General features: G+C 46.2%; 1 protein-coding gene across 1 annotated transcript in view; it reads right to left on the bottom strand.

Moving 5' to 3' along the window:
* Positions 1-1654: 1654 nt before the first annotated feature.
* Positions 1655-25069, bottom strand: part of LOC106488877 (uncharacterized) — a 32382-nt gene continuing 8967 nt past the window's right edge. Inside the window, exons 8-19 of the mRNA XM_067307954.1 lie at positions 24831-24951; positions 24461-24546; positions 23245-23369; positions 21866-21925; positions 17451-17517; positions 16194-16288; positions 14107-14235; positions 11981-12095; positions 11024-11161; positions 9810-9976; positions 9230-9318; positions 1655-5734 (exon numbers count right to left, since the gene is read on the bottom strand). Coding sequence (XP_067164055.1) covers positions 5539-5734; positions 9230-9318; positions 9810-9976; positions 11024-11161; positions 11981-12095; positions 14107-14235; positions 16194-16288; positions 17451-17517; positions 21866-21925; positions 23245-23369; positions 24461-24546; positions 24831-24951 — 1388 coding nt within the window. The 3' untranslated portion in view covers positions 1655-5538. The remainder of the gene's footprint in view (positions 5735-9229; positions 9319-9809; positions 9977-11023; positions 11162-11980; positions 12096-14106; positions 14236-16193; positions 16289-17450; positions 17518-21865; positions 21926-23244; positions 23370-24460; positions 24547-24830; positions 24952-25069) is intronic.

Consider the following 25069-nt stretch of genomic DNA (forward strand, 5'->3'; position numbering starts at 1 on the left):
GATACCTCTGCCTGGAGGGGAAGTGAAACTCCATCCCTGTTCTTCCAAGATCCCAAGACTTGGATGCCTAGTGCTGATGTCTAGTTGTTCAACTGCAAGTGTTTGGGTGGTAAAACTTGCTCGGAACAGCAGTGCTGAAAAATACTAACCCAGATTAGAAATCTGTGCTGTGAGAATGCGCTTTTTTTCCTGTATTCTAGCTTGGAGATATATTTTTGGGTTGTCCTGGTGGGTTTCCTTGTCTCTGAAGCTGTCATACTGTTCGTGCTCAGGACCTGTTCCTAGCTATGTGCTGAGCAAACCAGCTAAGGACTTCAGCTGATTTCCCTTGATAACAACTGCTTAGTGTTAGAAATCATCTTGCTCTCTCCCTAGAGGAAGCAATGGAGCTGCAAAGCAGAGAAAAGAAGCTGTTTCTTTGGCCCTGTTATGAGCTCATGAGGCCATCATCTTTGAGGCCACTCTAAGCCCTGCAAACAGATCAGCTGAGCTTACTTGCCGAGCTGCGTGCACCTATGGAGTGCCCCTGCGGGAGCCAGGTAAGGGCTGGACCGGGTTGCTGGTAAGAATGGGGAGCCTGGTGCTGCCAGGTGATCCTCTCCCTCCATCTGTGCCCTGCAAACCCTCCACGTGCTGGTGCCAGGCTAGGGTGGTAGGTCAAGGTAAAATGGTGGGCCTCCCCACTGCTATGGACACCGCGTGTGATCAGAGTCTGAGAGGGCAGACTGTCTCACGACGGAGGGGGTCATACTTACCGTGTCCGTGTTGAATTTCCCATAGCCTTTCAGGTGGTGGCTCAGTCCCAGGCCCCTGCTTCTGGAGGGCTGAAGCTGGTGCTTCTGAGGCTTGCTGGCAGCGTCCTGCCTACCACTGCCTAGCAGGAGCCCAGCCATGGCTCTGCTGGTGACCACCTTCCCCTCTCTGGCAGGGGGGTGACCACTTGCCGAGCCCTGCCTGGACAGGTTGTCCCCTTCAGCTGCAGGCAGCCAAGGGTCTGCTCTGGTGTTCTCAGCTCCCAGCTGCCTCTCTGGGGCATGGTCCCACGCTCCCTCAGCCAGAGCTGGGGCCAAGGAGAGCTGCACCAGGAGGAGAGCAGCAGCAGCAGTCAGTGCCTGGACCTTCATCCTTGGTTGGTGGCTTCACCTCACTGCCACTTGGGGTTTTCCTACCCAGCCAAGGCTGCCGGAGGGAGGAACAGAGGTTGGGGCTGCCTCACTTCCTTACAACTGGTTGCTGAAGTCATTTTTATAGAGCAGAGACCTAACCCCCAGGCACACAGTCCTTTTCTCCCGCCCCTGCCATGTCCCACCTCCCCCTTCATGTGCAAACAGGGCTGCTATTGCTTGCAAAGGTCCCATCCCCTCCCTTGCTCTCCCAAACTCCCCAGCACCCCTCCCACCGCTACCACCCCATTGCTCCTCAAAGGTGGGTAGGTGTGTTTGTGTGCGTGCGGGTGTGCATGTTTCCCGCATACAATCAGAGAATACTTTAGCTGAACAACATTCACAGGCAGAAGCAAGCAAGTAAGTAAGAAGCAAGTAAGTTGGGCTGCTGGCAAAGTGCTTGCATGTGATAGGGGGAGAGGGATGTGTAAGATGCAAGTGGGTCCATTTGTTCTCAGAAAAGGCAGCTGTTATATTTTTATTATGGTTTCTTAAGGAGATAATGCTGGTGTGATAAAATGCTCTGTCAGTTCTATCTCACCCCTCATACCTTCAGTTCTTTGAGAGTTTTAGCCAAATTTGATGGTAAGGTTGCAGGCTCAGAAGTAATGAATTGCTACAAGTTTGTGGAAGTTGTCTGGGTAGAAGAAAGAAACCCAGTGAATTCCTCCATTGGTTTCACTGAAAACTCGTTTTTTATTAAACACCAGAGAGTCCACACTGGAGAGTCATGTTACAGATGCCCTGTCCTAGCTTCAGTTGGCTTTTCTGCCTTATTAGACACTAGAGGTTTACTCCTCAGGCAAGGGTCCTTACTGGTGTACATGCTCTGTATGAAAAAAGGGTGAGTGCCTACTCCAGGCTTACTATAAATCAGCTTAAAAAAACAGCCAGCACCAAGAGCTAAACCCACTGGAAATTAGGTTTGATCGGTTCCAGCGTTCACTGAACTGTTTGCCAAATACCAACAGTGACTGCAGTTGCATCCTATGCATCCCTTGTGTTGGGAGCACGTGTGACTTCTCCTCATTGCTTCTATGGCAAATGCTTTTGCTCCCTAATACTGGTCCATATTTGGTATCTCACCTGGATGGGGAGAGGACAGATTATGACATCCCTGTAAGTGCCCTCTCAGCTGCGTGGCTGCAGTCACCATCTTGAACGCCAGGGCTAACCGCTTTCCCCCTGAGTCCCACTTCCTAGTGGTAATGGCCATCCCCAGCACTGGAAGTCTTTTTCCACAGAGGAAAAATGGCAGTGGGTCTGCAGTATCTCCACAGTGCTGCTGTGACATACCTGTAACTTGCCGGAGTGTTTCATGCTATCTCTAGGTCTTTCTTCAGCCTGGGCAGTCCTGCCTGGCCTAGGTGGTGCTGATGGGGATGGTTTTTGGGATGTGAATACAAGCCGTTGGCACTGGAGGCCAACAAGCCGCCTTGCACAGGGTCACAACCTGCCACTGCCAGCTTCTCTTTGACCTGGCCTGAATCTGAAGTAGGCACTGCCAGCCCAGAGCGGGCAAGGTCCATTGGCAGCCAGCAGCAGCTCATCCCTACTCCTCTGTCTGGGCCCTGGTCAGGACCTTCTTCTGCTCTTTGGTGGCCTTGTCACTGAGCAGTTGCCTGGGGTGCATCCAGCAATAGCAGAGCTCTTTGAGTCCTGGACCATCATCTGTCAATAGGCAAAATCTGGCAAAGGGCAATGTGTGTGGTGTTGCCCGGACATCCAATGGCTGGTTCTGTGGGATGGATGGCCCCTGAGACAGCCCCACAATGCATGCGTGGTAGCAGCTGGCCTCCTGCAGCTCTTCTGTGCCAACAATGTAGTCATTTTGGGCTCAAAACCACATCTTCTTATCTCCAGAAATATACCTTTGTTTCTACAAAATTGCCAGCGATGGAAAGCAAAACACCACTCCTTCCCAGAATCCTTGGGGAAAAATATCTTTCCTGACTTTTTTCTTTTTTTTTTAATTCTGTTTGCAACATTGGCTTTAGACACAATGTTTAGGTAGGATATGATTATCGTTTCCAGCTAGAGGGTAACTCTAAATTTCAAGGCTCGGCTTGAGAGGGCAGCAGCCACACCACCGCAGCATCCACCACCTCTTGCCACTCTAGGACCAGATTTCCAGTGTGAAAAGGCATCTGTGGAAGCGTCTTGGTTCCTGCCTGCTGTGCTGCATCCTTGTGGTGGGAGGAAAGAGTCTGAAGAGTGTAGTATTTTCATGCCTGTGTAATGCTGGGACAAGCTTCCTCCTGTCTGTGTGCCCATCATGGCTTTTAAGTTGAAGAAGAAAATCTTTCACCATCGCAGGCTCTTCTGCAGAATTGCTATCCCACCCTCCTGGTTGTGAGCAGAAGGGAGGTTGGGCCAGCAGGAGGCCAGAGCTGAGATAAATCAGAAATGATTTCTACACATCTGCTGCTATAATTTTCTGTACAAACAGCAAAGGAGCTCTAGCAAAGAATATGTATTTTCATGTACAGCCCTTGTAACTCTGAACTAGGAAGCCACAATCAGTACCAGCTAGTTTAAGGCTGTAAGTGAGAAGGAGGCTGTTTTGTTGACTGTGTACCTCAAACCTATTTTGGAACCCTGTCCCTTTCCCACAGCCATCATTTTGGTGTTTGTAATTACATGGTGGGTGTTATGATGTGGAGCAGGGTTGTGTTCACATGGTCACTGGCCTTCTCACTTGAGATGTGGGAATGGCTTAGTAGTCTTGAGCCTTTCGCCTTTGACTTTGGAGGTATAAGCTAGTAAGCACCCCTCCGAGACCCACACAGAGAGCTCCCTGTACTCACCCACTGCCACCACTTGTTATTGTCCCTTCAGCAACGAATGATCCTGTGTAACACTTAAATAACAGAGACAGAGCTGGTGTGGTCCTTCCCTAAAGCTTAATCTCTCAGGGGTTGGAAGAAAACTAGAAGAGCTATCTCCAGGAGGTAAACTACACAAGAGAGGATTGAGTAGTTGATTTCCATAGCCAAGCTGGCTGCATTAGTTAATTGCTAAAAGCCTCTGGACAAGACTTAATTTGTATAAAATTGATCTAAGTGTAGATGTCCTTGCTAATAAAGATTCTGGAAAGATTAAAGGCGGATGTATCACCATGCAGCTCAAGGCTGGGACAGAGGGTCAAGATAGCTCAGTTCTGTTCCTCGCTTTGCCATGGACTCACTGTGAACTTGGGAGAGTCATTTGATTTATATAACATGCATGTCCATCCGTAAATGAGGCCTGTGCTTTCCCACTTCCGTGGCAACAGTATGATTGTCCTGATCTTCAGTGATGGTGCTGGAAATCTTCTTGTTCTTGAAGGACAGGAACACCAGAGGGAAGAGAAGGTGAGACCAAGCAATTTGGTCCCTGCATGCAATGCTCCACGAGGGTTGCTAGGCCATGTGTGTCTTTCAGTGCGGTTGTTCAGCCAGCCACGTGTGGGAAGTTTCCTATGTCAGGTAGCCAGTGGGTTGCCAAGTGGGTTGGAAATGGAGGAGTTAGGAGAGGAGCTTGCTCCACTTCTCTTAGCCAGGGGAGGGGGGGATGTTTGATGTCTTTTGCTTCAGAATTGAATTTCTGGGCTGAGGATTTAGGAAGCCCAAAGTTTAGAGGAAGGCATGTGTAAAAAGGGGGCAGTCATCCTACAAAGGCCACTAGCTGGGCCCCACTTAACACTCTTTGATTATTCTTGCCCACTTTCTTCAGGGGTGTTGAACTTCAGAGCAAGAAAATCCAGCATTTGCAGGCTGGCTTGGGAAGATCAGTCACGTAGTCTACAGCATTATGTGCTTGCCAGCTGAGGCTTGCCACAGGCTGTGGTTCACGGGAGATGTTGGATAGAAATCAGGAGTGAGGAGCAAGAGAGTCTGTTGCTGCAACAGTGACACAAGATGGTGAAAGGAAAAATTCCCTCAATAGAAAGTCTAGACTGGAAGTTCAGGAAAGCAGGAGGTCTACAAGAGCTGAATCCAGCTTTTCTTTACAAGGGTTCCCTGGCTTGGGGCCTGAGGTTTCACTCAAGATCAGAACAGCTGAGTACTCCCATTAGCGCATGAGGTGAGATAAATTATCAACAGGTGGTATACAGAAGAATCGAGCTGCAGTTGCTGCAACATGCCAAAAAAGAGAGAGGAAGCAACAGTGGACAAAAGTGAGTGTGTACAGCGCAATACAAGCTGTCACCAAATGTAGTCCATTGACACTTCACCTCCCAAAAGGCACAGTGTGCATTGAAAGTCCAAGTCCTCTGGTCAGCAGCCAGTTTCTGAGCTTGAAGCTCAAAATACAGCCTACTTCCTGGAAATGCCAATGTTGGGTGTGTTAGGAAGGATAAGGTAATGAGTGAGAAAGCCATGGTGCAGAAGATCTAGTCCATCTCCCATATCTTCACCTCTGGCCAGCTCCTGCCCTTGACTTGTTCCAGGCTGACACTGTGAGTGCTGATTTCTGGGGAAATGGGCTCATAGGAACAGAGAGACAAGCTTGCAGCAAGAAGACCCATCCGAACACAGGTATCTGTGTCATGGTTAGCAAGCATCCCTGCAATGATTCCCGCCATTAAACTGTGGAGAGAAAGGAAAGATAGTTTTGATCACTGGGAAACAGCTTTGACCTCAGGAACTTGGTCATTTGTGAGTTCATTTGAACCCAAACCAATACTTAACAGAAGCAGAAAACATCTCAGTAAGTCACAGAGAAGGGATGAAATTCTAATGAGAGGGTTTTGCTTTTTTATATTTATTTTTAAATTTGGGGCACCAAATAGTGCTATTTATTTGCATTTTAGGAGTTGTTTGATTCTCATGTGAGAAGTTGAGGTACTTTCCCATTCTACTACATTTTATTTCTCCCTAGTTTTCCAGGTGAGGCAGGGGAAAAGAAGGGTATCTAAAAAGGGGAGAAATCTGCTTTTCCCTCACTCTCTAATTATTTTCATCATTTATCTGCTCCTTATCTGTTACCTGTTACATTTCCTCCTTTCGCCCAATTAGGAGGGGGTGGATGGGAAGACAGGTAAAGTTTCCATATGTATGTGCAAGAAGCAACAGGCACAGCTGGAAAAAGAAATGAGATTTTTGATACAGACTTTTTTGAACTTAAGCTGTGGTTTTCTGTTTGAGATTTCCCAGTAAAAATGATGTGAGTATTTGGAACAACAGCTCTCACTCACAGGTCCTCATGAAGTACTGAGGAGTCTGTCAGGAGGAGAGGACTTCATATGGCTTTCAATGGAAGGCTCTTTTGAAGCATAGTTGTGTATTTGTGATCTGCTGAGAACAGCTAGTGTTTATTCGCAGCTAAATACATACCTTGGCAAAAGTGATAACAGGAAGCTAGGAAAGGACAAAGGAGAAGGCAAAGAGGAAGGGAGACGATAATGGCATTCGAGAGGAAAAAGCAAGGACAGGAAAATGTGACAGTAGGGAGGATTAATGATTAAATCTATGTCCTGAGTGGATGACAAGGGACAGCTAAATAAAGCAGTCTGAATGCCAGTGTTGCTCAGTCAAGCTAGGCCTGCAAGAAAGGGGCAGGCTTTATTGCCCCGCAGTGGGATGGGGTGCCAAGGGACTCCCTCACTCCCAGCAGTCCCATGTGCTTTCAGCCATGGGGCTGCCTCCTCATGGGGCGGCCTCTGCCCCCTGTAAGCACCATGGAGGAGACTCCACCGATGTCCCGCAGGTGTGGAGAGCTGGGGCCTGGGACCTCCCTCCAGAAAGGATCTCAGCAAGTAGCACTGTAACCCCGGCAGGGTCTGCTCCTGCCGCTGGGCTGGAGCACTGGGCCACTCTTGCTCTGTGCCAGAGCGTGCTGATGGGAATGATGGGACAGACTTAGCCTGGCCTGCCACTTGTGGGGGAATGGGCTCATGCTAAGGGATCCCAAGGGCTTCTGATTACAGAAGAGGGAAAAATAACACCTTTTGTACTCTGGTTAAATACCTCAACATCTTTTTTTCCTTAACAATGGCACAGAAGATTATGGTTTCCAAAAGCCATTCAATCTCTCAACAGCTCCAGAGGTTCAGAATAAATATTTGGGGCAATATTCCCTAGCAATGCTAAGTGCAGGCATGTGGTGTTATGTTGTCATGACAGCCAGGTGCTAGGAGCAAACAGTTGCCGCACCCTGAAAACAGAAGCGGCTCCTTGGGCAGCATCTCCGGAGCTGTAAAAGAGCCTCAGGATTGAAACAAAGTGCAAGGCCTACCATGAACCAGTGCTGCAGACTTCCTTTCTCTTAGTGGGACAAGATGCCATCCCAGGGAAAGGCTCCACCATCTTCTCCAACTCCCTAGAGAGACAGTGAGGAGGACTGCAGCGCTGTTTCTGGCTGCACGGCATCTCCTGCCCAGCGTTTCTAAAGTGCAAGGATTCATGGGGACCAAGCCATGAATATGCCACAAACCTGGGTTATGCTCTACTGCATAGACCCTTGAAAGTGTTCATAGACCTCTTGTGTGAGGTGGGTTTAGGCAACTTTAAAAGTTTATATGCCCAACTGATACCATGTATGTGACTGCAGTTTCTGGGTGTTTACAGCTCGGGGATCTGTTTGTGCACTTGGAGATTCCTGCAGCTAAGAGCAGCAGCCGTGGGTTATCGGAAAGGATGTCACTGATCAAACAAGAGGACTGGGAAAATTTACACAGGGGCTTGAGACTCTGGGAAATGGGATTTCCAGAGAAGAGATCAATTTTACTTCAGCACTAGGAGCAGTAATGGGCCCCTAACATTCAGATGGTTTTAGAAGGAAACACAAACTTAAAGTATGCCTTCTGTTTATCTCAGTTTGGCAGTGGCACATTTTACTTAGCCTTTGCTCTGCCCTTAAATTAAGCTTTTTAAAAGGGAAAGGAACCCCTAAAAAAGATTACATTAGCCTCAAGAAAAAAACATCCCATGCTAAGGGGTGGTTATGTATGGAACAGATGGTGTAGAGGAGGAAGCTGCATCACTGGAGGGGTTGACAGAAGGTTAGACACATCTGTTTGAGTAGTTAGCAAAGCTGAGCTTTCCTTAGGACAGACTGACCCCTCAAGGTTCCTTCCGGCCTCGTTTTCCCTGTTGTTATGCTTACAGGGATTGCACTGAACAACGCTCCAGTCTTCTTTGGAGAGTTGTGCCAGTTGTAGTCAACTCATCTTAGAGGTGACTAGGGATACAAGGAGTAACTGGAGACCCTGGCGTTAACTGGACTAATTAGTTTGGCAAGAAATTATTGAATGATCCTAGCTAAAATATTGAAGACCTCTGTAAATTTCTATAAAAGTGACTTTTCATTCTTCCCACCCATAAGAAAGAAAAGGAGAAGTGTTGCTATGTTGAGTTATTGGTAGGTAAGAGTAGAAAAATAAAAGGAAAGATCTGTCGCACACACCCTTTTGGTCTTGTCCAAGGCAGTCAAAGGTTAGAATCAATTATTGCAGCATATGAAGCAAAAAAAAAAAGGGGGGGGGGACTTCTACATATAGCTTGACAAGTTAACAATGAACATAATAAAATATTACTCTGACAGACTTAGAATTGATCATTGGGGCTAGGAATAATATCTCTCATTTCCTACTCCTGCGTACAACACTGTGTGAACAGTTAGGGGAATTACATAGGAGACTCTTTTGAAACACATGAGCTATTGCCAGATGCTGATGCTGAACCTGATGAACTGCTTTTATAGGGCAATTTTAACTACTAAGTGGCAGTCCCACTTCCACTGGAGAAGTGCTGGAGTAGTTAGTAAGAGAGCTTTGATGTAAGATGGTCTACTTTGCTTTTAGCACCTCGGTCCAAAGTAATTCAGAACAACTAGATTGCCATGAAAGGCTTGGATCTTAAAGAAAAGCAAAACTAATAATGGCAAGACTGGCTTCAAGATGCTTAGGTAGAAAATTTTAGCAAGCTTTGTAAGGACTCACAGTAACCAGTCCTGTTCTTGTATTTTTAGTGTCTAATTCTCAAGCAGCAGAATGTAGTTTGTCTTTGCAGTAGCATTTAAAAGAATTCAGATTATGAAGGTTCCACATTTAGCTGGAGAAGATGAAGCAGTTAGCAATGTACCTGTCACCAGCTCCTGAAACATTAACTATCTCCTCCCTGCTGATGTGGATGGTCGGGTAGTGGGCGGCACACAGGCTGGTAGCAGTGCTCTGCATGGGAAAGAGTAGAATGAAAGTTAGTGGGAATTGTCCAAGCTGAGAAGGGATGCTTGAACAAGGTTGATGTCATCCAGTCCTGCACTGATGCTAAAAAAGAAAAAAAGGTCAGTAATCTCTTTGCACACTTCGAACAAGACCTATTTGCATCCTTTGGAAAATCATTTTCCCTCTACACTTGTGCAGCCATTTAAGTTCCTGAAAACAAAATTTGCACTTATGAATATTCATGGAAAGCCCATTTTAAGCTAGCTGACTATAAACACTGCTGTTAGGAGCCAGAAGTACCAGGACAGACAGCTTGAATGTTTTTGCTAATCCTCAGATCTGCATATTCCACCCTCCCAAATGTGTATTTGCCAGAGAGGCAAACACTGGTGCTATGTTTTCCAGGATTGTTACTACACCACCAGAAATAGCAATGGTGCTATTTTGTCCCAGACAGAAGCAACTGAGAGCTTAGAGTTTGTTCTCTGTACCCTTACCTGTTCGTGAGCTCCGGGACAAAGCAAGACGCTCCCTCCCATGCTCTTGCCACATAAGAGGACTCCATGAGTGCCAAGTGTCACCACCACACAGCGCAGTTGTGTCAGCAAAGGCCGGGCCAAGGTCATTGCAGTCTTGACAACATCCTCCAACCTGGATGGTAGCTCTTTAGATGGCAAGGTTGGGAGAAGGAAAAACTATGACATAACTTTAAAGGTTCTGGGTTGACCTTTTTGTACCACTGGGCTGGCAGCCTATTTATGAGCACTACCCAAAATCTGGTTGATACATATTTTTTTTCTTTAAATTGATCATGAGAAAGATGAATTTTTCCAACCCTCGACTTCCATACCATGCCTCTGTCCTTTGCTGAGGAAACCACTTCTCATGGGACTACACATTTGTCTATAGAGACCAAACAATTGTTCTGGAGCATGACATTATTGTCTTAATGCTACTGAATTTCTCTTGGTGTGTGATGGGGATATTTTATTTCCCCAAAGGGTGGTTATTGTTAGAACAATGGTGGTCATAACATCCTGCTTCACCAAGACAAGTATATAAACTAGGGATTGTTCTTTTTTGATTGATGAAGTGGTGAAAATGGGATCTCTGTTTTTGAACAGAGAGCCATCCCAGGTCTCTTTGATAGATAGCAGTATGGCCTGTTCCTTACAAACCATGTAAGGATGGTTGTAAGGTGGAAGAAGCTGAGGATGCTTATGAATTCCCACTGTGTTATAACCCAATTTGCTTGAAATGAAAGCCCCATTAGTTGTTTATTTTCAACTGCAGCATGCTTATTTTAGCAACATCAGAATGCCCCAAAAGTGATTGAAATGGGCCTGTGCATTAAATTCAGAAAATGTACATCTTCTCACAAAATCCATGTTTTCTCTCACAAGTGTTGTGTTGACCAGCTCTAGTGATTTAAAACAAGTTGCAGTTTGTAGGCTAGTTCACTGTCGCCCTGCACGAGGCTGCTGTGTGGGCTTTGTAAAGTAGTTCTTAGAGCCAAAGTTAATGATTTTGGAGCTGGACTACATTCACTGCCCCAGAGAAACAGTGCTATTGCTTTGGCAACTTCTGATTTAGCACCATATGGCACTTATGATCAGCAAAAGTTGTCATTCTGAAATGGAAGCTGGAGAGGAAGCTGGAGAGGTCTCTCCAGGGTCTAGATTATCTGAAAGAGTGACTCAGTATTCAATACCTGCTGGCAGAGGGTTCCCAAGGGTCCGATTTATTGCTCTTAGTTCTTGCAGGTTGGGGGAGATGTACGTGAGCGCTTTCCAACTGTCTGAGAGGAATGGCTTAGAAGCCTTGTTCTCATCTGTTGGCTCATAACACACTTTAAAACAACATTGCAATGGGTTAATTAATTAATTAATTAATAGTTAATCTCACTTCAGAGCAGGGTGTGGAGTGGAAGGCTTATTGTGAGCTGCACAACTGAGTTTATATGTATAAGCTATTAGCAGCTTATGTACTATTTCCCCCGCACTGGGGACAAAGTTTCCTAATTTTCCTTCCTGTTGCTCAGAAAGAATGCAGTTGCTTATGGCTCTGGAATAATTTGACCAGGTTTGGGGTTTGCTACTCCTGCTATCTGGTTTTGGAGCCTCGGCCAGGTTTGAAGAACTTTGTCTTCCTCTTCTTCAGAATTTGCTTCTAAAAGCAAAGGCATGACTCTGAAGGCTCAGGAAGCCTTGTGAAGAGACCTCAGCATACCAGGGGATGGACTTTTATGGGAATGTCTTTTATGGGAAGTGGCAGACAAAATCTCTCAAAAGATGCATTAGCACTTATTCTGAGAAGCAAACTATGTTGCTGTTCAGACTGGCAGAAGCACGCACATCTGTGCTTGCCTTGAGCTTAAAGGCAGAGAACAGCTTTTCCTGGCTTTCTGGCAGGGTTTAAGGGCTATAGCTTTTACCCTATTGGGAATGTGATTTACCTACAGAATGAAAAAAACTTAAAGAAAGCAGAAATGTTTCATCCATTTTAAATAAAGGAGCAGTGTGTAGAAAGGAGCACAGAATAATGTCAGCATGTCAGACAAGAACTGGGTATCTCCAGCAAGCAGCAGTGGAGAGTGCTCAGTGTGTGCAGGTTGTTTTGGAGCACAGGTTAGGAGCTACGGGGCCAGGGCTGGATGAGTCCTCCCTACCTGCTAGCTGATGCTCTCTGGCTAGCTGACAGACATACTGAATAGTGGAAAGAGGCACGTTTCCATCGATGCAAACCAGCGGGGCCTGGAACAGGTTCTCCTTGAACTTGGACACCTATTGAAAATCCAGAACACAAAGTAGAGACAACTTGAGTCATTGAAGAGGGACAAGAAAGACTGCCCTTCAGACTCAGGATGCAAGATTTTCACTCATATTGCAGCCTTTAGATGCATGTGTGAACCTAGAAGTGTGATTCCTTAAGGGAAATGGATCTTTCCTTTTGCCTCATCTCATCTCCTTTTTGTTTCCTGCTGTCATCAAGAGCTGGATTCAGTGGCCTGGCCCCTCACTAGACCTGTGTGGTACTCCAGCGTCAGCTGGAGGACCTACAGAGAAAGGGGATCCTGCTTTTTAATGGCAGGGGCTCACTGTAGGATTCTCTGTGTTGTGTCTGGCTTGACTATACCTTTGATTGCTGTGCATGTCATTTAGATGTTTTCTGTACACCCACTGCATCCTGAGACAGCTTAACAGCTTGTTGTTCATCACAATGTTTCACTCCCTGGTCCTGCCAAATTCCACAAGGGTGGAGTGCAAAGGCCTGAAATGATAAAGGGATGCCTACATAGTTAGGCTTATTGATACAAAAAAGAACCGTTAGGTGACTGGCCCATTGAGTGGAATCCACACAGAATTTTGTGGATAAAAAATTTAATAATCCATAAAAAATTAGGTGGCCGGGCTTCCTACACAATGTGTGGGGAGGATTCAGGACCTGAGGAGTGATTTGCAACACCTCCTGCAATGAACAGGCAAGCAAAGTGAAGAGGGGCAATTGCAGTGTGCAGCCAGCAAGAGAGTCAGTCAATTAAGAAGCAGTGAAAGAGAGAACCATGTCTGAAAGTTCATTTTCCTTCTGAACTTGGTGCTAACAATGCTGGTGAGATGGGGGCTTTTGGTCTGTAGCCCCCTTCCTTGATGAAGGACTTAAGTAACACCTTGAATGAGGCATATAGTCTGGCTCTTTCTTTTTCACATTACATTTTGCTTAGTCTGATCATGCCCTGTCCACCTTTAATGTTTACTGCAGTGGTTACAGCAATCTTACACACAGCGCTCTGTGGTTGTTGCTATCTATGAAGCAGGCAGAGTGGTGAGTTGCCGTTGGCTCTTTGAGGCTGGCATAAGCATTACCTAAACCCCTGGCAAATGCCACATAAGCTTCTGCAGCACCCCTCCTACGGCTCTGCTAATCCTGACTGAACAAAGGGCCTCCAGAATGCACTTTTCATCAGAAGATTGGCTCAGAGTTTCCACTGGCCCTCTTTCACAGTTGTTTTATAAAGCTCATGAGAATTAAACTGTCATGTAATGGTTTTCTATGCCAAGGCTTGGGAGAGGCAGGGTGGGGATGGAAGTGGGAGCAATGACCACTTTTTTCCTAGGAATTGTCAGTCTCATGGGGATCCAACTGGTAAGTAAACTGCACTTAACTTCCATGTCACTGTCAGTCATGAAGTACAGGCTTTTGTTCTGTCAACAAAAGAATGGAGTGAGGAAGGAGGGTGTAGTGATGGCGGATTCATTGAGTCAGTCCTTAATCACTGCTTCCATTACTCCTGTCATTTTGAAGGCTTTAGCATGCTGAGAAGCACTGCCTGTTTATACAGAGCAGCATGTAGAAACAACAGGGAGGGGAGGAGAACAAACAGGAAAACTTGCTTTAATCAGTATTCTGTCCACATTTGTTTGTTTTCTCCTAAAGAGGGAAATACCTTCCATGCAGGTGGACTGGATTTATTGCTGGCTTTTAAGGTGCCAAAAACAATAGGCTACCTGGGACTAGTTAATGAAGAGGATTCTGGCCTACATACCTGGGATGATAGTAGTGGTGATATCTTATGGGAAAGAAGATAGAAGCTCCATCTGGCTAATTAGCAACAGTTAGCTCTGGTGGCTTGCCATGTTGCTATCTCAGTGGCTAAAGTCTGGGGTTAACTTCATGTTTTCCTATGTTCCCTTTGCACACCCACTCCCTCCTGGTACAGTTTCACTGGTTGCTGTTTCTCATACATCCACTCTCCTTCTCATAAGCAGAGGTTTACAAATCAGATGGCATGCATACGTATTGCTCTGTTATCTCTTGGTGGATGTCCATATCTCCCAAGCCAACGCTGAGCTCTCCGGCACTAGTGATCACAGCACAGTAAGTGGCTGTGCGCTTCCCCTCCAGCTGAAGGACGGCTCTCATGTCCTAAAACAGGGAGAAAGTTATAAATGGAGTGTGTTTCTCTTCCCTGCCACACTCTGCTCAACTTGAATATTCTTTCTCTGCACCCACTCGGTAGGTAGCAGTAGCCCAGCTTGCTGTTCTCTCTTCAACCTCCCTCCTTCCTTTAGAGAAGCAACATTTCAGAGGTATCTCAGGCTAGACAGTTCTGGCAGATGGCTAATTTTTAATATTTGCAATGCAACAGATGCCACAGCAAAGGTTAAAGAAATCATTTACTAAATGAGAGTGACAAGTCTCTTCCATGCAGTTCCAGAGGTAATGTTTCTGTTGTAATGGAGGAGTAGTCTAGAGAGCGGCTGAAGCATTACCTGCTCCAGCCATCCTTTCCCATAATTTATGTGATGCATCTGATGGCCTGTCAACATACTGGGTTTGATGTGGTGACATGTTTCAGCTAGTGATTTTATTAGTAACCTCACTGGCTGCACAGTGTGCGAGTCTGATTTTGAGGGTAGCCTTGGGGCTATTTTTACAACAGTGTTGCAGACATAGCTATAAGGTGTCCTTTCTCCCTGGATCTTTTGAATGATCTGCTTAAAGAACACAGGGCATTTCTTGGACTACACATGTGGCTGGAGAAATGCATCCCATCAGTAGCTCACAGAGAAACTGGAAGTTTTAAGGAAAAGGTCTTCTTAACACTGATGATTTTGGTAATGTAACTTCTTACAGGCAAGTATTGCTTGGCAACTGTCCAGCTAGTCCTGCTCCACCTTCCCTTAGGAGATTGTTCACTTTGATGACACAAGCTGGAGTGTGTTTGCATAGAAGAGGGATTATACACCTGCAGCTATGAAGCTTTTATATATCTAAAGAGGGTTCTTGTTCTTATTGCTCCTTTTATGGACCTGCTCAGGTATCAAGAACTCAGAGCTATGTGGGTTATTTATATTCAGTTGCCAGGGTCCTGAGGGCACCAACAGGCCTTACTGGCCCTGCCAACCCCCTGAGGCTCCCCCAGCCCCCATTTCAGCCCAGCCCAGGGTCGTCAGTCCCCGCCCTGCGATGCCACAGTGGTGCCAGGCTCCAGCCGCACCATGGCTCTGCCCCTGCCTGGCAACAGTCCCGCTGATCCGGACCCTGACCTGTGGGCTGACTGCCTGGCCCAGCCTCAGCCCGGCCCTGTCACCATGGACATGCCCAGCGATCACTGGACCTGACCCTGACTGACCTATGGATAGACTTCCCAGCTTGAACTCAGACCTGCCTTGTCACCACAAGCTTGCCTGACGATCTGGACACTTGGTTGAACCTGGCCACCATCCCCTGCCTGCCCTGCTCCCTCACAGGGTGGTGGGACAGGGTCTGGCTGGTGAGGCCCCTGCCCTGCTGTCTGGGTTATCACACTCAGCTTCCAGCTCCCTAACCCTGCAGGAGCAGCCAGCCCTTGTGGTGCCCTGACATCAGAAAACAAATTGTTGATGGAGTCAGGTATTGCTTGGTGCTTGCCTAAGAACTTACCATGATTTACAGGGACCCCATTCCTCTGAACCCAGAGGACGTGCTCCCTTTGCTCCTGATTCCATGCTTTCTCCATCTTATGCTTCACTCAGCAGTCAGGCTGGTTTTGGCAGTGTTTTTCCTCAGGGTCATGCTTTGTGTATTTTTGGCTGTGCTTAGGCCTTCCTAGATGTTTTCATGGTTCCTCCTGATTTACTTCTCTTTTTCCCTCAAACATCACTCCCTGGTGCTGAATTCAGACCACATGGTTCAGATTCCTAGCAGTACAAACATATAGCCTGTGTTTTGGGAAGTGGCTCCTTGCCTTCCAATTGTCTGTAATTAAAGGAGCATTGAATTATTCCTACTCTTAGCCTCATGGAAGGTGGCCCTTATGTCTGTCAGGATTGAGAAGACTTTTCCCTCTACATAATGTTATCACCTACGTGCTTCTGAGGAGCTGTTACCGTAAAACATACCATGTGGTGACAGTAGTGTAGAATGGACTCTGAATGTTCATCCTTCCCCATAGCTGACAAAAAGAGAGGAGTTAGCCCAAGACGGCTTAAGCAGTCTAAAAGCAAATGGAAACAGAGTATATTAATAAACCCATAAGAGTAGCATGAATACAACTACAGCCTGTGCAGGATGACTGTCTGTAGGAAAGCACTCTACTGGACAACTTAACACCTATCAGGCCTTGTCTAACAGGATGTTCAGGATTAGACCTCACCTACAGCTGCCCATCAGACTGGCTGGGGTGGAATGAGGCAATCTGAGGCCTTTTGCACATTGGAATTCTGAAGTCTTTGGCTTTTTGGAACACCTGGGAGTGGAGGAGAGAGAAGTGGGAGGAACCTTCTGCATCTCCCTGACATCACCTTCTTTCCCCATCACAGGCATGCGGGCTTTCCCATGTCACTTCTGCATATGGCCTTTCTCACTGCCAGCCTTTAACACACTGCTGTTCTCATTGTGCTATCTTACTAGAACCACCAAATCTGAATGAAACCCTTCCTCCTCTCCCTTCAAGTTATCAGAAATTTTACCTCAATGGATGGATGGATATTTTTTTCTCAAGCTTCCCCATTTGCAAGCTGAAGTGATAGTAGATTTGTGCCAGGAAGTTTAAGGAAAGCTCACAAAGCCATGGTAATCCTAAGATCCTTTTGTAATATGCCCCCTCTGCCCTGCTAATTCCAGTACCCCAAAGCTGGGCTGCTGCTGCTTGTGATGGAACACCAGATCATCACATTGTGATCCTTTCCTGTTCCCAGTGTCTGCAGCCTTTTCTCTCTCACAGTAACTCCTGTGCTCCAGTTTCTTTTGTCCCTGATGAATGGACAATCATTTTTGAATAAGGCTGTTCCTTTTAAATTCTTCCTCAAGTCATACTTTTAATGTGACTATAACCTGATATTAATTTCACTCTGAGGACCAGGCTACTCAGCAGTCACTGGGGTCACTGATGCTTATTTAACTCTGATTTGGGGGTCACTGTGCTGTACACTAGCTAACTTGATGTTGGAGCATCTTTCTTTTCCTGATCCCTGCCCAGCTCCCTCCCCTCTTATTGCTTGGAATGGCCCCTGCCTTTTCCAGGCAGTCTGCCCTCTGGTATATTGCCTAACGTGTCCCAGATCTTGACAACATTCAGGAGCTCCTGCTGTTCAAGGAAAACCAAAGGACAAATCACACCTGGCATGCATCCGCAGGCAAACCCAAGCACTACACACCTGCCAAGTTTCTTCCAACGCCGCCAAAAGATCGCCGCACTCTTCCAGCGTTTGTTTCTCCACCACCCTGGAGGAACAAATTATTAACTGGCAAAGCTGAGAGAGCTGCTTGGCATAGGTGCCACGTCTCTAACGTTTGAAGTGAAGTTGATGCTGCTGAAACATAGGCCAGCAATTAGAAGGGGCAGATGCCATCTAGCTCAAGGATTGAGAGGAGTGCAAACTTTCCTAGCCCATCTACAGCCCATCTACAAACTCTGATGATAAAGGCCCACTTCTTAGGGGAGGAGACCAGTTTGGTCTCCTTACCCATTGCTATTTTGGTCTTATTTGCTACGACCTCTTAGAACAACACTAACAAGTGTTTCAGTTGGTATGAACAGCCCTCTGAATCCACCCGCTCGCACCAGCGTGGGGACTCTGATCCAGGTGTGAAGGGCTCTGTGATTGCCCTCCAGACCATTTAGCTCCACCATATAAGCAGTTTAGGGGGGTCATTTCTATTTTATTCTTTTCTCACTTTGGAGGTAAAATGAGCTCTGTTATCTTTGCCTGTGCCGCCTCTGTACTTAACTCATGCAAGGATCTGCTTCAGTATCTGAATACTCTTCTGCTTGCCCTTCCCTTCCCAAACATCTCCCTGATTAAAAAATACCATTCTTCTCCATCTGTGTGGCTAGTAGCTTCTCTTTTCTCTTGCCTTTGCCTTCCACTCTTCTCCTCTGTCCATCTGTCAGTCTGTCACAAACGCAGATAAATTATGGGCTAGAGAACACAGGCAGTCTGACAGACACCTGTCTCCTCCATGGCATCCCCAAGCTTTCCTGCCAGAAGAATCACCTCAGTAAATGCTCTCCCTCACACAAATCCTACCTGACAGGTGATTGAACATGTTTTTAAATCTCTTTGGGCTTCATCAATGGCTATTAATCACTGATTTTAAGGCTCTTATTTCAAAAAACCCTGAAACTTATTTTCCATTTCTAAAGACAGCTTGCCACTGTTGTTCATAATTTTCTTCACTGTTCTGGATAACCCAGAGCTTTCAATAGTATGTTAAATGTTTGGGTGGCAAGTGCTGAAATGTGTGCATGTCCATACGCAGGAGCTCCTGGCCCAGACTTGTTTTGCCTCACGTCTGCCCAGGTGCACCAGTATACCCCTGCCCATACACATTCTTCTTCCTTGTAAACACTTCTACCCATCCTAGACAAGAAAATGTATTGCCATCTCACAGTACAAAATATTATGCTTCCACCCTCTCACTGTTTTGGGGTGTACTTAAGGCCCAGATCTAAGCTCCCTGAGGACCCTTCTTCTTCCTCTGTGCTAAGTCTTCAAATCATGGAACCTGCATCTCTCTCCTTTACACACAGTCCCTTCCTCATCTGGTCGTGTGGCTGTAAAAGGCTGCTCTCCCATGAAAAGACACTCTTCTACCACTCTCTTCTGGCTTCCAGGTTTCTTATGTTTCCCCCAACTCTCCCCAGCTCTGTAATTTTTAAGATTTGGTGCTAATTCTTGACCCCTTTCCTCTTCTTTCTGGTGATTCTCCAAGCCCTAACCTGCTCAGGCAACCTGAGCAGAACTGCATGTGTATAAGCAATCTATCGCCTCTGTCCATCTTTCCACTACTTGTCACTCCTCATAATTAACCTGCTCACCTCCAATGACCCTCCATTACATTTGCTCATGCTCCCTGTGAATTGCCACTGGCACTGTCAGGAATGAGGACATTTCCATCTGTGGCTATCTCCCTTTGACTGTAGCAGATATCCAAAGCACTGAGCATGCCTATTTTACTCTGAAACTCACTGTCCGTAACAGATGCAGCCAGGGGAAAAAAAAAAAAAAATCCTACTCCAAAGTAAAAAGCAAGGATGCTTGTTTAGGCAAGTCAAACAACTGATTTTAACATTAGCCCCTATTTCAATATTAAAAGAGGGTACTAGCTGTCTTCAATAATGAGCACAAACTCTATTTTATGCAGTTCCACAATATATTTTTCAAAACTGATGCCAGCAGAAATACTGAAAATGCTTATGAGGTTCTTTCTTTGTCTGGCCTGTTGATCTGCTCTTTCAGTCCCCCACACCCCACCCCACCCCAAAAGGCAGAGGTTTAGTCTTTTTAAGCTGAGCCTTGCCTGTAACATGGACGGACCAGCCTCTGCAACTCAGGGACCCAGCCGTGAGTGCCCTCTACTGTTGCACAGCTCCACAAGATCTGAAAGAAACGATGCTAAATATCTCTTTAAAGTAGTAGGTGAGTGAAGTGAGAGATGAACTAGCAGCCTGCTTGTGAAGCAAAAGAAATGTCTGGCTCTCAGCAGACCTTGCCAATTGAGCTGGTAACTCAAACTCTGAGCAGTTCTCACATCTCTCTCTTACCTACTTCTGGATATCCTGAGAGTATTTAAGCATAACGCTTCTTCCAACACCTTTCACTGAGCAAGAAGCCATGCCTCTTTCTCTGCAGGTCAGACAGTTACTTATAAAGCACTCTGCTTCTGGATAGCCTCGCAAGCCACGTGGAAGTTACAACCAGCACAGACTGCAGCCGCTTTCTTGCTAGCTGGGACAGCATGAGGTGTGAATGGTACCCCAGTGCTTTGCAACAAATACGACATTCACAAAGGTGGGACCTGCTGGGTGCTGAGCTCTTTGGAAAAATCTGTCTTTAAAAGCCTAAGTAGAGCAATACTGCTTAGGCTGCCTTTCACTCTGTGTCTAAACACAGCAGCTGTCAACAGGAATGTTTTGGCTGTCAGTTCCCAGATCTTTCTGGAGCTTGGCATCTGGGTAGCTGCCGCGATGTGCTTTCGGCTCTAGGGCTCACTGCTAAACAGACAGGCAGCAAATGCCTCACCTCTGAATGCAACACTGAAAAAAACCTCCTTTTTTCCTTTTCCCTTGTCAGCTGCTCCCACTGGGGTTTGCTGCTGCCCTTGGTCCCTCACCATGCTGTGGGTGGTCCAGAGATCTGCACTCATTGCTGGCATGCCAAGGGGCAGCTGCTCACCCTTGGATGCAAATTAACTCTTTGCTCTGAGAGCTCGGCATGGGGCATATATGTTATTATTTAGATCACAGCTGAAGCAGTTGGACTTTGTGTTTTCCAGGCCTGCACAGCTGACGCCACTGCATGTGTCACCCTTGACCATTATAAAACTGTCTGGCCTCCATCTCCATATCACTGAATAGCTTACTTCCTTTATGACAGCTTACCCAACACATCTTGCCCTATCTGACTGAGATGTCTTCATATATTGCCCCATCTAAAGGCAGGAGTTTGCTACAAGTTTCCTACTTTGACAATCAGTGCAGAGTAATGTGAGACACCAAATGTTTTCTGAACAAGCCCCACCATCACCATCTGTGGCATTACCTACAGCTCAACAAAAATTGTTGACCCACCGTTGGCTACACAAAAGGCTGTCATTTACAGTGGGGCAGTCCCAGGTCTGTCCCACTTCAGCTTCTCAGTCATTTCTTGGGCAAAGCAAACTGAAAGGCAGAGGGTCTGGTGACATTTACAATGATCTATTTTTAAGTGTGGGGTGTGTGTGTGTGAGACCCAAATCCTTTATGATTCAGGAAGCTGGCTTTCTTGTTTAGCTCTAACTGTGTTAATACTATTTCTCTGAAAGTCTACTTACTGATTATTGTTACAGATTCTCTACCTGTGTGATATGTTTGCATGCTTGCCCCTTTCCAAAAGCTACAACCTCATCTGTCTGCTGTATGCCCTCCACCCTGGCTTATCAGCACAATGCCCTATATGCAAAGATATACCCACTGTGAGCACCCTGCAGGGAGACTCTGGATCATGTTCTCGTCCCTGTTCCTGCTGCTTTGCATTGCTAGGACAGCCCCAGGCAGTCAGAGCTGGCTCTTACTTGGGGATTTCTTCCCTAGAGGGTCTGTCCTTGAATTACACAATGTCACAGCACAGTGAGGGTCTTCACCTGTTGCTTCTAGCTCTTTGCATGTGTGCTTTGAGAAAGACCTGGGCAGTTCTTCTGCTAAAACAGTTTTTCGGGCTTGTGACATCACAGAATAAGCCTGAGGCATCTTAGCATAGACTGTAGAGGCTACAGACATATGTGGAGGTTGTAAAGATGATACATTGCTCTGTTGCAGTCTTGAATGGTAGGGATAATGACTTTCAGCATGGGATCAGAGTAGATCAGTATGTATCACCCCTCTGTCCACCTAGACAATACACCAAATATGTAGCACTACATCTCCCATGTTTGTGGATGTGTGTGCATACACACACACACACACACACACACACACACCTGGGTACCACACACAGATATCCCTTCCCCCACCCTTTTCTTTGACTAGGCACTCCTGTGAAAGTAGCTGAAAATGGCAGTGGTGCTAAGAAAGCTGCTGTCGATACAGTACCAGGATGACAGAGTTCTGCGCCTTGGCTATAAAGTCAACGTTGATGCCTCCAATCACCACCTTTAAGAGGGAAGAAAAGGGTAAAAAGTGGATGGAAAGACTTGATGGAGAAGTTCTGAGTCTTCTTTGCTTCTCCTAGACACTTCAAACACCCTCTTGATAGCTATGACCATTATAGTGTGACAGCCTGCTCTCACTTGGTTTGGCTAGATGCAGGTCTGTACAACCCCAGTTAGAAAGAACAGAAATCTCTTCTAAATGTTGCTCTTTGAATTACACCTACTCATAGCCAGCCCCAGCATGGCAGGCTGAACATTGTTGTGCATGCATACGGGTGTTGGCTGCTTCACTGAGTAGTGATAGAGTTATGAAAGAAGCTGCATGGGTGTAGCCATGTCAGTGCCCCTGAGGCTATCTCTCTTCGGACAGTTTTTGACATATCAAACCTCAGAAGAGATTCTGGTACTGCCATTTAAAAAAACAAAGAAAATTGAAACATCTGGCTAGAAGAATTAGCTAATTTCTTGCAAGTTCCCAGAAGAAACTGCCATATTCAGAGGTCAAGGGCATATGATACTCAACCTCACCCAACGACAATTTATGGACAATTGTCTTATTGTCATACAAAGCTAGAAAAAGCAGTTTATAGCTCCACAGACAGGAGGTTCCCAGATTCCTTGGGGACATATGGCTGTTTTTCCTTGTTCTGCCAAATGCTGGGTTATTGCCTTTGGAGTCACTGACCTCTTTTATGTTGACAAATACTACTGCAAATGCATTTCAGAAACTTTTTCAGCTCTCTAAAGGCTACTTAAAATAGATTTTCTGTAAAGTATGTGACACATGCAAAATCCATGATAGTGAATGGAGTATTAGGGTTGTAAGGGATCCTGTTTGGGATATGCAGCACCTCTTGTAATTTGGCAGTCACAAGCAGGAGACCAACGAGAAGAGACATTTATAAAACATGTATGCCTCAGCAGCTCAAAATATTGCTCCCCCCCCCCAAAGGTCTACTCCTGTAGTCACACGACTTCCCTAGCACTGAGAGCAACATAACTGAAGTTGTATGGAAGGGCACAATAAAAGGCAAAAAGGTGATTAGGGTTTTAAGGATTTGATGGTCTAAGACTCAATGTAATTAGGTCATCATCAGTGTTTATTCTCTGGAAGTGTGGATAGAGGGGAGAATGGAGACAGGGATGGCATTCACCTGAGGAAAATGAAGAAAACAAAAGAGAGAATGCCTGCCTACATTAAGCAGAAAAACTGGTCTCTGGCTGATAGCTGAGTCACTTCATACTTTCGGGAATAGATGTAAATTTATCCTCAATGCCGCCAGCAGAGACACGTTATCTAGAGGGCAGGACGGGACTCACTGGCTGAGGTGGAGTCATGTCCTCTCTCTGAGGCAGCCTCCCCTTCCTCGTGGCTTTCCGTAGTTTGCTCAGGGCCACTGCAATGCAACTGCCCACTCTAGTGTTGTTCTGGATCACAGCAATGTCTGCACGGGATTTTTTTGAGAAAAAGAAAAAGTAGCAGCAAGATTGGCCTGGCAGAAGCCTCTGCAGGAACTTCATTTTCCTTAATGGGAGAAAGCAGGAAATACAGGCTGGGAAACTTGATAGGTCTGATCCTCCTATGCATAATCCATAGTTGACACATACACTGGGTTACAATAATATGTGCATACCCTAAAGCTTTCAGTGTATTCACCTTCCCTCCCCTGTGTCTCCGTGAAGGAGAGGAAACCCATAATCTCCATTTTTACAAATAGGGAATGGAAGCAAAGGCCACGCAGAAGAGGAAAGGAAGTGCCTAGACAGGAGTTAAGAGCCTAAAAACTTCTAGGGATCTTGGCCAGATTTTCCAGAAATAGATGCCTATTGAGATTTTTGCTAAACCTCTATGTGCCTATTTTTATTGACTTCACTGGGAGCAGAGCATCAGAGGCTTTTAAAGGTCCCACTAGATGGCTGCATGCAGCTTTGAGTATCCAAAACCTCTTTACCAATCTGCCTTGACCAACCAGCTATGAGGTCTCTCAGAGGGTTGGCAGCAAAGCCTGGAGATGAACTCGCCTCTTCCAGAGCCTGCAATAGCATCGAGGCCAGTAGATCTGCCTTTCTCATGCCTGTGCAAGGGTATTCATGCACAGGAGTATTTTCCTTTTGAGTTTGTCTTACTCTGTACCAGCATGAAGAGTCACATAAGACAGCATGATGTATAATGCTACGTGGTGGGATGGCCAGGCACCTTCCCATGTGCCAACCCCACCACTGGTAACAGCATCCTGAGATTCCATCATGGACTGGGTGAGCTCAGGGGTCAGATATGAGGGATCTCTTTGGGCTTTGGACCACCCGCTATCAGTGCCAGCCTCTGATTTTTAATGTAAAAATGGAGGGAGACAGTAAGAGTACTACTGAAAAAAACAGGATTCAGTTGCTAAGCTCTCCTCCATTTGCAGATACTGAAGTGTTTGCCCCTTTCTAGATTGTCAGTAAAGTGACAGTGTTTTGCAGCAAGCATTATCAGAGGAGATATGAAGAAGTACACCAGAGTACCTTCTCCCCCCCTTCAGTGAAAGGATACTAGAGTCCAGTGATTTTCCATTGGTCAGTTCATTGATCTTCTGTAACAGAAAAGGCGTCACTTCTTTGCCTGTGATCCCTTTTGACCTGCAAATATAAAGAAAATGCCTGTTGATGAGAAGAACTTAGCAGCATCGGAGGAGAAGCACTGCTGCTAGCAGATAATCTATCTCCACAGCCGCATACCATAAAAAGACATGTAAGCAAGCTTCAGGTTAGATAAAACTATAGTGAAAGACATGCTGTGGGCTCAAACACACCCAAGATTAAAACATAAGCTCTGCTACAGCCCTTGTGGTGGTGTCTCTGAAGTCATTTACTTCCCCATGACCACAGGGTGAGCAAAAGATAGGGCTTAAGGTGCTTCTCACCTGGCTTCACTCAGTGCTTGCTGGATGGCCTCTTCAATAACCTGGCCTGAGGCAGCTTGCTCGTGGGGGCAGGGCACTGCTATTAGCACCCCACTGCTCAGGCCTAGCCCCAGACTGCTGGCTGGGAAAGGACAGGATTATTGTTAGTGATTCTCCTTGGCTAAATCAAATGCTGAAGTAAAAGGACAGACAAGAGTGCATGCAGGGTGAACAAACCCATGGTGTTTGAGCTCCTATTC

This window comes from Apteryx mantelli, chromosome 1 (assembly GCF_036417845.1).
Source record: "Apteryx mantelli isolate bAptMan1 chromosome 1, bAptMan1.hap1, whole genome shotgun sequence".
Lineage (NCBI taxonomy): Eukaryota > Metazoa > Chordata > Aves > Apterygiformes > Apterygidae > Apteryx > Apteryx mantelli.